The 14,197-nt window shown below is 34.4% G+C and overlaps 2 protein-coding genes across 2 annotated transcripts; both read left to right on the top strand.

The window, feature by feature from the left end:
- Window positions 1-3,364: 3,364 nt before the first annotated feature.
- Window positions 3,365-6,260, top strand: LOC127245006 (UDP-glycosyltransferase 76B1-like). The gene is made up of 2 exons (XM_051265649.1): window positions 3,365-4,097; window positions 5,028-6,260. The coding sequence occupies exons 1-2, from the start codon at window positions 3,596-3,598 to the stop codon at window positions 5,774-5,776; spliced, it is 1,251 nt and encodes a 416-aa protein (XP_051121606.1). The 5' UTR covers window positions 3,365-3,595; the 3' UTR covers window positions 5,777-6,260.
- Window positions 6,261-10,317: 4,057 nt separating this feature from the next.
- LOC127245121 (UDP-glycosyltransferase 76B1-like) lies at window positions 10,318-12,655 on the top strand. Its single transcript, XM_051265828.1, has 2 exons — window positions 10,318-10,850; window positions 11,658-12,655. The coding sequence occupies exons 1-2, from the start codon at window positions 10,337-10,339 to the stop codon at window positions 12,542-12,544; spliced, it is 1,401 nt and encodes a 466-aa protein (XP_051121785.1). The 5' UTR covers window positions 10,318-10,336; the 3' UTR covers window positions 12,545-12,655.
- The last annotated feature ends 1,542 nt before the right edge of the window (window positions 12,656-14,197 follow it).

Here is a 14,197-nt window from a genome sequence, read left to right as displayed (position 1 = left end):
ATAATTATATTTTATCTTTTACCTGAAATATCATTATTTAGTTTGGGATCTTTCTCTTTCGACGGCATGTTATGTTTTTGTTGAAGATGATATTTGCCATTTTTAATTAGCTTAATCCCTGAAGAATTGGATAGGACTTGATGAAAAGCAAGTGTGGATTAGATAGATCTTGGGTTGCTTTTTTAAGATGTTTGAGAAAGAAGTAAGAAGACAATTTAGATCTTGTTTGTTTGGTATTTTTGTAATCTTAAATCAAATTAATGACAAAATTTTATCCAAAAAAATTATTACCGCTATCCAAAAGGTGCATACTAAATAAACTCTGATCAAGCCTAATAGGCAAGTCACACAAAATATTATGCTAAAAAAAAAAAAACATTGTCTATTATATATATATATGAAATATAACATAGGTGTGAGTGATATATTGTAGCTAATATATAATCTATTCGTTTCAAAAAAATAGTCTCATATTGTCATTTTCGTACGTCTCAAAATAATAGTCTATTTTTTATTTTTGTAACTAATTCTCCATACTTTTTTACATTAATTACATAAAGTAAAAACGTTTTGCTCTTTTAAAAATATTTTTACGCTCACTAGTAATATAATATTATTATTTCTTCATTCTCGTGTCCATACCAAATGTCCATATTATTTTAGGACGGAGGAAATATTATTTCGGCAGGAGATAATATGCATTTTTTTCGTTATCTATTAAATTTATATATAATCTATTTATAGTATAAAAATTATCAATTCATAATTTTGTTACTCATATTTTAATAAATAATAATCGATTTATTATTATTTTTTTTTTTTATTTAAATCACGTAGTGATTTTGGATGAAATGCTTTTGGTGTGATATAGAAAATTTGTAAAAAATATAAAATATATTATTTTAAATTGATTTTTTATTTTTGTAGTGACTTTTGTGTTTGTTTGTGGGTTTAAGTTTTGGGGTTTGGATTTTTGAATAATAAAAAATTGAATTTGAATAGTTGTTTGATGTGATATAAATAGATAATGATGTGAAGAAAATATAATGTATTTTGGAAGAAAATAAAATTTTAATGAAATAAATATATGATATTTAATTATGCACATATGTTAATTTTTGTACAATAAATATCAATCATTAATGCAAAAAATCTGCTTAAAATGGAAGATATCGTACAAATATTACATGCATAAATAGAACCATAATAAATTTGGCAACAAAATAAATTAATCTTGACAATAAAGGAAGGATATAATTAATATTTTCCGAAAAAAAGGCAATGATATAAAGATTTTGACGAGAAAGGAAAGTGCACAATCAAATCCGTCAAGAATGAAAAACGACATCCGATGGAAAATAAAAGATAATAAAATCTTCCTGTTGGCCAATTAAAACACGCCACCTGACACCATTCAAAAAAGAAGTCGAGGCCACACATCCCCTATAAATAGGAGCCATGGTCAATTCATTTGACACACCGAAGTTACATCGATGATTCAAGCAAATGGATAAGTCTCTAGACTCTCTGTATTGTTCTTCATGTTCTTCGTGTCCTTCGAAGCGTTCTTCGTCGAAAGTCACTAATTTGGACAAATGATCCAATATTGGTTGACGAATCGATGAAGTTAACGTTTTTCATCGTATGTCCAAGCCGGAGGAAGGATCAAAGCTTTCAAAGCCGTTGAGGAATTTGTCAAAGCCAAGGGAAGGTCTCCAAAGTTCCTCTCAAAGCTTCGAGATATTCATCGTGTTCTTCAACAAAGCATCAACTAGGCCCTCTTCGATCCAAAAGTCAAAGGGACACGCCGCCAAAAGTGTTATGGAGTACCAAATCCACCTCTTCAAGGATCAAAGCTCTCAAAGCCGTTGAGGAATTCGTCAAAGCCAAGGGAAGGTCTCCAAAGTTCTTCTCAAAGCTTCAAGATGTTTATCGCGTTCTTCAACAAAGCATCAATTAGGCCCTATTCAATCCAAAAGTCAAAGGGACACGCCGCCAAAAGTGTTATGAAGCATCAAAACCACCTCTTCAAGGATTAAAGCTCCAAAAGCTATTGAAGAGTCCATTAACGCCAAGGAAAAACATCCAAAGTTCATTCCAAAGCTTCGAGGTGTTCATTGCATTCTTCACCAAAGCAACAATTCGGCCCTTAAAGTTAAAGGGCTACGCCGCCAAAAGCGTTATGGAGCACCAAATCCACCTCCTCAAAGATCAAAGCTGCGGATCGTCCAAAGAATACATCAAATCCAAAGCCAATGATCAAGCCGCCTACACGGAGACCAAAGGCCTCCGAACGGAGGCAAAGACAAACCAAAGATCAAAGCCGCGGATCGTCTAAAGAAGACATTAAATCCAAAGCCGACGATCAAATCGTCCACACGGAGACCGAATCTCTCCAAAAGGCGGAAAAGACAAACCAAAGATCAAAGCCGCAGATCGTCCAAAGAAGACACAAAATCCAAAGCAGATGATCAAATTGCCCACACGGAGACCAAAGCTCTCCAAAATGCGGCAAAGCCAAACCAAATATCAAAGCTGCGGATCGTCCAAAGAAGACATCAAATCCAAAGCCGATGATCAAATCGCCCACATGGAAACTAAAGTCCTGCAAAAGCGGGCAAAGCCAAAACAAAGATCAAAGCCTCGGATCGTCTAAAGAAAATAGCAAATCAAAGCTGATGATCAAATTGCCCACGCGGAGACCAAAGTCCTCCTAAAGCGGCAAAGCCAAAGCAAAGATCAAAGCCTCGGATCGTCTAAAGAAAACATAAAATTCAAAGCCGATGATCGAATCGCCCACGCGGAGACCAAAGTCCTCCAAAAGCGGCAAAGACAAAGCAAAGATCAAAGTCTTGGATTATCTAAAGAAGACATCAAATCCAGAGCTAACGATCAAATCGCTAACACGGAAACCAAAGCCCTCCAAAAGGCGGCAAAGCCAAATCAAAGATCAAAGGCTCGGATCATCTAAAAAAGACGTCAAATCCAAATCCGATGATCAAATCGGCCACACGGAGACCAAAACTCTCCAAAAGTCGGCAAAGTCAAACCGAAGATCAAACCTCGGATCAAAGAAGCCATCGAAAACCAAGTTAGAAAACAAATCGACCCGGAAAAAAATCAAATAACCCATTTAAAAAATATGACCCGCTTTAAATCCAAATCAAATATAATTTGTAAAATTTTGTATTTCTTAAAAATAATACAATTTTTTTTGTCCATACTAACCATATATATCTATATATGTACTTGATCGGGTCCCGACACTAGATGAACATAATCAATTCGTTGTTAGCTGATTTGAGATAACTCTAACCATATATATCTATATATATATATACATATATGTACTTACATAGTCAATTCGAGCATGTGATTCAAGTCAGCAGTTACTTCAACACAAGCCACTCATTCGAATCTGATCCCATCTCATCGATCTCATCTAATCATTTAATAATCAATAACTCCAAATTCTCCTCTTCTTCTTCTTTCTTTCTCTTACCCATCATCCAACTCATATACATACTTTCTTTCCACTCCAAACAAAAAAAAAAAAAATCTTAATGAGCCAAGTGTAACAATATCTCATAACATAATGACGAGCAGTGACACTGGTAGCAGTAACTTGGGCTCGAGGGTGGTCCTGTTCCCCCTGCCGGCGCAGGGCCACATAAATCCGATGTTCCAGCTCGCGAACATCCTCCACTCCATCGGCTACGCCATCTCCATCGTCTACACTCCACACAACGCCCCGGATATCTCCCGTTTCCCTCATTTCCATTTTCAGCTCATTTCCGACTCTAACTCCCAATCCGATTACCCGATTTTTAAACCCCTCGACGTCGTGAGCTCCATAAATCAACTCAACGTCCACTACGCCGGCCCCTTCAAGATCTGCCTTGCGCGAATATTGTCTGACCATGAAAGCTTCGGTACCGTGCGCTGCATTGTTGCCGATGCCATTTGGCATTTCACGCAGGCTGTCGCCGATGAGCTCAACATCCCGCGGATCGTGCTCAGGACCAGCAGTGTTTGCTCGTTCTTGGCCTTCACGGCTCTCCCGCTCTTTCGGAAAATTGGATATCTTGCAAACTTGGGTATGTATAATTTTGATATATTGTCAGTTCGAGATATAAGTAGTAGAGTCTTCGATAAAATTAGTCGAACAGATCTTTGTGTCGTATATAGTTTGTATTGTGATAATTCAAAGCTCTAGCAATAAAATCAAGAAAATAGATCAATAAAAAATAAGGTAAAGCGACTGTAAATCGGAGGAGAACTGCAAGAGAATTATCATAGAGAATATTTTGTATATTTCTTGTATATTTCTCAGTTTTAATCTCAAATCTTCATTTTTAGAAAAGATATGATTGAAAAAGATCCTGATTGATCTGGGCATCCTGCCTCTGATAATTTAATCTAAACTTTTAGATTATAATTAGTCACGAGCATGACTAATTAATAAAAATAACACTCACCTAATAATGCAATCTTTATGTCTTCCCCATATACCCTCTATTTAATTATTGTATTACATTATACTAATATAATATATATATAAAAATATTATATTTAACACACAAATACATTATGAGTCATGCCAAATACACTAAGTTCCAACATATATATATATCCCAGCCACTACCAGTAGAAGATACAGACAACACATGTTTTTACACTAAGTTCCACCATATATATATATCCCAGCCACTACCAGTAGAAGATACAGACAACACATGTCTTTATCTGATACATATTGTGTATTGAGTAAAATAAAAAATGTACATTGCATAAAAGTAGATTATTGAAATTATTTATATGTTATTAGTTTATGTGCTATTTGTAGCAATGGCTATTGTCTATTAATATACTATTTGCTGTTAGTAAAATTCAATAACATAACCGCCCGTCATATATATTTTTGTTGAGTGAAAGAAAATGAAATAGAATTGAACCGTTAATAATTCTATTAATTAGAATAAACCAAAAAATTCTGAAAAAATTCGACCATGTTTCATACTTCCCAGAAGCAAGAGCAGAAGAAGCAGTCCAGGAGTTCCCGCCGATCAAAGTTAAGGACATCCCGACGATCGGCGACGGCGACCAAGACAGCACAATCGAACTCATATCCACAGTAGTCACAGAAACAAAAAAAAGCTCCGGCCTAATCTTCAATACCTTCCAAGAACTCGAACCGCCGGACCTAAACGAACTCCGCCGCCAATTCCGCATGCCGGTCTTCGCCGTCGGACCGTTCCACAAGCGCTTCTCCGCCGCGGAAACCAGCTTGCGCAAACAAGACAGAAGCTCCATAGATTGGCTCGACACGCAGGCGCCACAATCCGTGCTCTACGTTAGCTTCGGCAGCGTCGCGACAATGGATAAAACCGCATTTCTCGAAGCCGCCTGGGGACTGGCCAACAGCGGTCAGCCGTTTCTGTGGGTTGTCCGGCCGGGATCAATAAATGGCGCGGTGGCAGCGCCGGGATCGGAGATGCTTCCAGGTGAGTGGGCGGAGGAAGTTAGCCAACGGAGCTGCGTGGTGGAGTGGGCGCCGCAGCAGGAAGTGCTGGCGCATCCGTCGGTCGGGGGATTTTGGACGCACAGCGGATGGAATTCGACGTTGGAGAGCATCTGCGAAGGGGTGCCGATGATGTGCGCGCCGTGCTTCGGGGATCAAATGGTGAACGCTAGGTGGGTTAGCGACGTATGGCGGATCGGGATCAATTTGGAGAGAGTGTTCGCGAGAAGGGACGTCGAAGAGGGTGTTCGATGATTGATGACGATGGCGGAGGGGGCGGAGATGCGGCGGAGAGTGGCGGCTTTGAAGGAGACGGCGGCGGCGTGCTTGGGTTCCGGTGGGTCTTCTTATGAGGCACTTGAGGGTTTAAGTAAGTTTATTATGGAATTGGGTTGTTAAGAATTCAAAATAATGGACAATTGACGATTTTACTCTCGTTCTGTTTGCCGTTGTGATAAGTCATTTTATCTTTGGGAGCGATACAAGTGAAGTAGAGCACTATGGCTCGTAGATTGTTTTGTGGGAAGATGGCTCTTCGTCTCGGCTTGTTTTCTTCCCCCTTAACATATTTGTTGTTGATCTCCTTGTTGACGAGGATGTCTTTCCATCAAAACCCGAGTTGTTTGACTTGCCCACAACCGTTTCCGACGCCACTACTTCTACCGCCGCTCCCTTTTCTAGCATCAACGGATGCATGTTGATCCTATCAGTGATCTTCAGACTAATGCTAGAGAAGATGTTCATCTCTCCCAATAAGCCACGTGTCTCCATCCATTCACAAGCATATCAAAAGCAAGTTCAAATTTTCTTGAAACGGCAAAACATCATACTTGCATAGATAACTTCTTTTAATCTTACTCTTGCATTAGCAATTTTTCAAAGAAGTTAATTAAGAGAATATATCTCAACCTATCTTTCTTGCATGTCCGAAGGCAAACTTTTTAGATGAATTTACCATATGTGTTCCAATCTCCAAAATATGAGCCTTCCATATTGAATTCATCTTCTAAGGTTGTAGTAGAAGGAAATTAGGTGTCTCACACTTAGTAGATTTAGATGAACTTTAATTTCATCACAATTGACGACTTGTGCACCAAGTCCCTAGACAATTTTTTCGTCAAATTATCAGCTAGATTATATTGTGATTACACGAATTCCACTGAGATCATTCAATTCATGATTAATTTACAAATCATATTGTGTCTAAGACCCAAGTGTCTAGACTATCCATTATAGATTTGGTTATATGTCTCAACCATAATTGTTGTGCTATCAAAACAAATAGAATTAAGTGATACCGATTTCGTCCATAACGGAATCTCATAAATCAAATTATGAGGCAAATTTGTAAAATGAGTAATACAAGTTTTCTTCTTGAAATACCAACAAATGGAATCTCCCCAAACAAGAATACCTATCTAGACGTGGAAGAATGATCTTCTGTATAATTTATTTAATTAGCATCTCAATATTCCTCCATCGCCGAACAAAATTCATAATAATATAAATCATAGTTAATGATCCTTAGTTATTTCTTCCCCACGCGATTCGAGGAACTTCCCCACTTGTAATATGACCGTTCATATTATATTTTTCAAACAATATACATTTTTATCTATGTTTGAAATGTTTTCAATATGAGACAAGATTGGTAATCGTCACTATATCAACAATAATCCACTAAGATTCTTCATGTTCAATTATATATTCTCACATGAGATTATAAAATCAGATTACAGATAATTTGAATAATCACATCTAAAACTAATTTGTGTAAAATTCCAGATGTTTCATTTCATACAATCTCAATTGCATCAATTTCATGTATTTGAAACATCCAATTTACAAATCTCAGTTATAAAATCAATCAAACATTTGAACACAATGTAAGAAAAGTAACTTAGCATTAACATACTTGAATTTATATCAATTATGTACACGTCTTGAGACTTCAAGAAATTAACCACTAATTATTTACAGTAATTAGAATTCATTCGAATTATTAAAATTAGTTCGATCCTTTTGAACGGTTATTTCCTTACTTAAAAATATTTTGTATTTGTTCTTGTGTATTTGCTTGTCTCTCTATATTTGAATTTTTTATTTTTTATTTTCAGTTTCTGTTGTAAATTATTTTTAGAAGTCGTTTTGTCACTTCTGTAAATATTAACAAAAGCAAGATTTGGAAATTTTGTAGATGATGTCGGCAGAAGAAATTTGGCTTTGAAGTCTTGAATCAAGTTGATGAATTTTAAGCACAAGATTATGGTCCCGACACATTATGAACATATTTGATTTGAGCTACCTGTGATTTAAGTCACGTGGTCCAACACAAGCTAATCTGGACATCTGTATTGGGTTTTCTCCGAATGTCTTACTTATTAATTTAGGTAAAGTATAATTACTAAATAATTAAAAAATATATTAATAAAAATAATTATAGATTAAGATTAAGATAGTTAAATAGTTTAATTAAGATTAAAAAAAATTTAAATTTTAAATTTTAAAATATGATTAAAGTGTATAATTAATTTTCTAAAAAAGAAAAGGACAAATTATGTGAAACGAACGAAAATAGAAAATAGGGACAAATTATGTAGGACGGAGGAGTATTTATTTATAAAAAAAGAAAATATTTGTCCCACCTAAAATGATACTCCCTCTGTCCCACATAATTTGTCCATATTTTCTATTTTTGTCTGTCTCACATAACTTGTCCTTTCTATTTTTGGAAATATAATTATACACTTTAATCGCATTTTAAATTTTAAATTTTATAATTTTCTTAATTTTAATTAAACTATTTACTTATCTTAATCTTAATCTATAATTATTTTTACTAAATAATAATTATTGTTACTAATACACTTCTTAATTACTTACTAATTATATTTTACTTAAATTCTCGTATCTACAGTAATACACCCATATTACATGGGACGGAGGAAATACATTTGATTAGGAATATGTTTTTAAGGTGACTATATGTAATTAATTAACTAATTATAGTGAATTATGATAGTAATTTATTATTTTTTATTGAAGAAATATTCTTAGTAGTTTTAAAATAAAAAAATAATATATAAGATTGAAAAAAATTAGAATATATATTTAAAAATTATATTTCAATAAAATATATACAATATAGATATTATTTTGAAAAAAAGTACAATTTTATATGATATAAAAGAAATATATATTTATTTATGATTAATATAAATTAATTTTATAAAAAATAGTTTTAAATATAATACAATTGTTTATTAAAAAAAATAAAAATAAAAAGATTTTAAATAGATCACGATCTATGATATTATAGGCTATAAAATTAATTTAAATTAATTTAAATTTATTAAATACGTATTAAATTAATAAAATTTACTAAATATAAAAAAAATAATTGTATCATTTAAGGAGGACCGAAGGATCATAAAACATGATTGGGACAGGCGAACAACTCCAAAAATTTGGTATTAATTACCCTTTTTGCCACGTGTCTCATTTTAAAGGGGACACACGGCGGAAAGAAAAAATTTGTTATTTATTTTATACTTTTTTTTTCATTCCAAGCATCATACAATATTTCGTTTTTGATATGTTCCAAACGTCTTGCATCATTTTCAAAATAGGATATAATTAATTATACTCAATCTTAATCTCTACCCCACACTTTATTCTCTCACATCATCCAAATAAAAAAATAAAATATATATTTTTCTCTCCATCTCATCACCTAATTTCTAAATTATCATACTTAATACTACCCACCTAAAAACTCGTGCCAAAAATAAATGTTGCACCTTATTTGGAATGGAAGAGTATTTTATTTTAAAGATATGTATATATAATAATAAATATTTTTATATTATAATTATTTTATAAGGAAGATTAACGTTTATTTTTTAGTGTAAATTTTTTAATATTAGTATTATATTGGTTTATAATAAAAAGGACAATAATGCTTCTATTAAATTGTGTGATATTAAAAGTAATGATATTTGTGTAATATATTAGAAATTGTAATAGTATCATTGTTTTGAGATGGACAAAATTGTAAAATGATATTTTTCTTGTAAGACGGAGGGAGTATAAATTTTATTTTTTAATAAAATTATACTAATAGTGATATATTTTACTTAATAAAATTTTAATTAAAAATATAACTATTTATTTTAAATTAATTGTTAAATAAATAAAAATATTAATAACTCTGTATATTTAATAAAAAAATATTATTATTTAAAATATGTTAAAATATATAAGTTAATAATGTGAATGAAAGAGAATTTAAAATTTTTATAAATGATTTTTCTTTTTTTATGTGAATATAAAATAAAATGAGCTTTTTTCGCTCATAGTCACCAAAAAAAAAAAAAGAAAATGATGACTTAAGGATGACACTAGGTCAAGTTCAGCCAGACTCGAAACCGGAACCAAGTATACTTTATTAGACCTGAGATTTGAAATAGACTAGTTTTACTCGTTAACTTGACAAACTTGCCAATTTTTTTACAATTATTAAATTTTAATTTAAAATTGAATCTGAATTCAGATCCGAACCCCATATATATTAAACTAAAAAATATTTTTAATATAATTTATATAATTAGAAATTATTTATATATATATATATAATTAATATATTAATCAGGTCTGATTCATGTACACCCTTAGAGCTAAGACTAGATCAGGATCCGATAAAAGTATACAATATTCGATCCATACCCCCAATAATTAAACCCGACCGCAAACAAATAAGTGGGGTCTATTCAAACTCATTATCATCCCTATATGATATGAAAGAAAAAATGATGGATGGAAGAAACCCAAATCGAGTTTCATTGGCGTGGATGCTCTCGTTGGCTCGAGAAAATCATGTCGAGGGTGGTTCTCTTCCCCCATCCGGGACAGGGACACATAACTCCGATGTTCCAGCTGGCGAACATCCTCCACCACACGATGGGCTTCGCCATTTCCATCGTCTACACTCAGCACAACGGCCCCGACATCTCCCGCCACCCTCACTTCAACTTCCACCTCATTTCCGACCCCGTCACTGCTAATGATTCCCCGAATATTCCTTTCCGCGGCAACCCCATCAAACGCTTCAACGACCACTGCGCCCGACCCTTCAAGCTCTGCCTCGATGGCATATTGTCGTCTGATACTGTGCGCTGCATTGTTACCGACGCCATGTTGTATTCGACGCAGGCCGTCGCCGATGAGCTCAACATCCCGCGGATCGTGCTTAGGACCGCCGGTGTTCACTCCTTCGTGCTCTACGCAGCTGTCCCACTCCTTCATCAAACTGGATATCTCACTAACATGGGTATATCTATATCTATATCGATATATATGTGTGTGTGTTTATATGTTTCAATCTCCAGGGATAGATATAAACAACCATTTACAAAACTAAAATAAAATGAAACAAAGTTTTCTATTTGGAATTATTTAGGAGTTTCAAAATTAAACTTTGACCCAAAAATCGAATATGTTCGATTTGAAATTTTTTAGGTTCGGATTTGAGTGTTTCGGATTTGCAAAAAATCAGATCGATCCGAATTCGAAAAGAAAAAAATTAGTATCGTCTTCGTGTGGGGTTTCAAGTTTAGGGTTGATGTGATTTTTTTTATTATTTTAATTTATAATATTTATATTATATTCAAAAATAAAATAATGTAAAAATATTTTAAATTACTAATAAACAAACAAAATACTAAATCAGGTTTTCAAGTTTGTTTCGCGTTGGATTTGTTCGCGTTTCGAGTGACATAAAATTAAGTCAAATTGATCTGAACTGGACCCAAAAAAATTAGTGTTGTGTGGATCTAGAATTTCGAATCAAATTTTGAGTTCGAATTGACAGATTGTTACACTCATAGCTGATCAACTCGACATACATATTCAGAAAATACGAATTGACATCCTAGAATCGTTAAAAGGTTATTAAATAATCGTGTAACGTAAAACTTAAACTTTATCAAGGAATATGCATCATCTATTTATTTGTATATTATGGAGGTCATCTTCACGCGCAAGATGGACATACACAGCTTATGAATCTTGACGACGAATGGGTGGTATATTAAAGGATATTAAATAATCTCTGACCATTTTTTTATATTGTTTCCAGAAGCAAGAGCAGAAGAAGTGATCCCGGAGTTCCCGCCGATCAAACTTAAGGACATCCCGTTATTCGGCGACAACGACACAAACGGCAAAGTCGAAACATTTTCCAACATATTCACAGAGACGAAAAAATGCTCCGCCCTAATCTTCAATACCTTCGAAGAACTCGAATCGCCTGACTTGGCCAAACTTCGTCGCCAATTGGACATGCCGGTCTTCGCCATCGGACCGTTCAACAAGCGCTTCTCCGCTGCGGAAACCAGCATGCTCAAAGAAGATAGAAGCTCCATAGATTGGCTCGACACACAGGCGCTGGAATCGGTGCTCTACGTTAGCTTCGGCAGCATCGCGGCAATGGATAAAACCACATTTCTCGAAGTCGCCTGGGGACTGGCCAACAGCGGTCAGCCGTTTCTGTGGGTAATCCGCCCGGGATCGATCAACGGCGCGGCGTCGGCGGCATCGGAGATGCTGCCGGGTGAGTGGGCCGAAGAAGTTAGCGGGCGGAGCTGCGTTGTGGAGTGGGCGCCGCAAGAGAAAGTGCTGGCGCATTCGGCGGTCGGGGGATTTTGGACGCACAGTGGATGGAATTCGACGATGGAGAGCATATGCGAAGGGGTGCCGATGATGTGCGCGCCGTACTTCGCGGATCAAATGATAAATGCTAGGTGGGTTAGCGAAGTACTGAGGATCGCGATCAATTTGGAGAGAGTGTTCACGAGGAGGGACGTCGAAGAGGGTATTCGGCGATTGATGACGACGGCGGAGGGGGCAGAGATGCAGCGGAGAGTGGCGGCTTTGAAGGAGACGGCGGCGGCGTGCTTGGGTTCCGGTGGGTCTTCTTATGAAGCCCTTGAGAGTTTGAGTATGTTTATTATGGAATTGGGTTGATATATAATAAGGAATCAACCATAATTAAGAATTCAAAATAATGGACAATTGACTATGTTAGTCTTACTTTGTTTATTTCTATTAAAATACAAAAAAATGTTATACTCTCTCCGTCGTCAAAATCTGTGCTTTTTCTCTTTGTAACAAAAAGAATGAGCACAGATTTTCCCTTTGTATTAATAAAGGAAATGAGCATAGATTTTGATGAAGTAGTATAATTTAAAAAAAAAAAATTTAAAATTGAAAGAAGTATTGTGAATGTAAAGTTAAGTCAGACCGATGTATATAATAATTTACAATTTACTCAAGCTAGAGGAAGTAAAAATTACTCCATTGCTTTTTATAAATTATATTGTGGTCTCTATTTTTAGGAAGTAAAGAAGAGACTCTTAAACTTACTAACAACTTTAATAATGAAGTAAAGAGATTGGAGCTATAGAGGCGGCAAATACATAGTTTCATTTGAAGATTTTTGTGCCAACGATGGCATAATTTTACAAACATGGGCTCTAATTTTCTTCAATTGAACAGTGTTATAAAATCGAACGCCGAAGAACATGTTGGAACAAGGATTTTCTTCACCTATTTTGACATATAAGTTTTCATTCTTTTTTGCTGCTGTCTTTCACATATTTGTTTTGGAGTAATTTGTTTTGTCTGATTGTTGCAACAACCTGAATGCATTCCGTTTTGTCTTGTGTCTTGTGGTAGCTTTTCAAGACAAAAAGAATGGATACTTTGGGTTAGTCAACTTGGTATTAGAGTTCATGCAGGCATGTCATTCCATTTAGATGTAAGGGATTTTAATTTTGTTTGTCCTGCATAGTGACTATTTTGTTTACCGTGATTGGGAGTGTAGTTGTTATCAGGGTTTTGAGAGTGGAGTATAGTGAGAGAAAGTGAGTTAAATCCTCTCAACCACAACCCTTCCCTTCTCCATGTATTAAGTGAGTATGCCACATTTATTTCTCTGAAGAGTTCGCCGGATGAAGGATAAATCGGAGTTCCAATCAAGGAACACATCCAAATTTTGAGCAGCTTTACTATTTGGTAGTTGTCAGTATAAGCTTATGACGATGTATATTTGTGGAGGAGTTTTTCTAGATAACCAGTATTGTAGTATGGGTTGAAAGAGTATTGGTTATTTTTGTTCTTATTTAGCAGATTAGTGAACTACTCATGAATTGGAATCATCCGGATGTAAGTTGTTTATAACCGAACCTGGTAATCAAATATCTTGTCATTTATTGTTTTGGCCATTACGTTTATTTCGTTGGTTATAACTGTAACAATAACTACGTCTTCGGGAGTTGGCCCTTGAATAAACAATGGTTTGAAGTAGTATGAAATGCAATGTTTTTTCTTGTGTTTTAATGTGTGATTTATTAGTATGCATGGGGCGTGGATTATTTTATATCATCTCAAATCCATTACTTCATTTTTGTGATAAAAATGTGGTTCATTTATAATAATTTTATTTCAATTATAAACTTCAATATTTACTATAAAAATATATTCTCTATATATATTAATTTTTTATATAGTATTATTTTATATAACTTTTCATATTTATAAATTACCTCAACTTTTAAGTTATTTTTACATTATCACCCAAACATACATAATTTATATTTTATTAAAAATAACATATAT

Source organism: Andrographis paniculata, unplaced genomic scaffold (genome assembly GCF_009805555.1).
Source record: "Andrographis paniculata isolate CXL003 unplaced genomic scaffold, ASM980555v1 Contig21END, whole genome shotgun sequence".
Taxonomy (NCBI): Eukaryota; Viridiplantae; Streptophyta; class Magnoliopsida; order Lamiales; family Acanthaceae; genus Andrographis; species Andrographis paniculata.
This window is presented reverse-complemented; position numbering and strand designations above follow the sequence as displayed.

Bases quoted from the DNA above. Each gene is read 5' to 3' on its own strand.
- LOC127245121 (XM_051265828.1), top strand. From the start codon at position 10,337: ATGGAAGAAACCCAAATCGAGTTTCATTGGCGTGGATGCTCTCGTTGG. The intron at 10,851-11,657 runs GTATATCTATAT...TATTGTTTCCAG, and splicing joins TGGATATCTCACTAACATGG to AAGCAAGAGCAGAAGAAGTG.
- LOC127245006 (XM_051265649.1), top strand. From the start codon at position 3,596: ATGACGAGCAGTGACACTGGTAGCAGTAACTTGGGCTCGAGGGTGGTC. The intron at 4,098-5,027 runs GTATGTATAATT...CATACTTCCCAG, and splicing joins TGGATATCTTGCAAACTTGG to AAGCAAGAGCAGAAGAAGCA.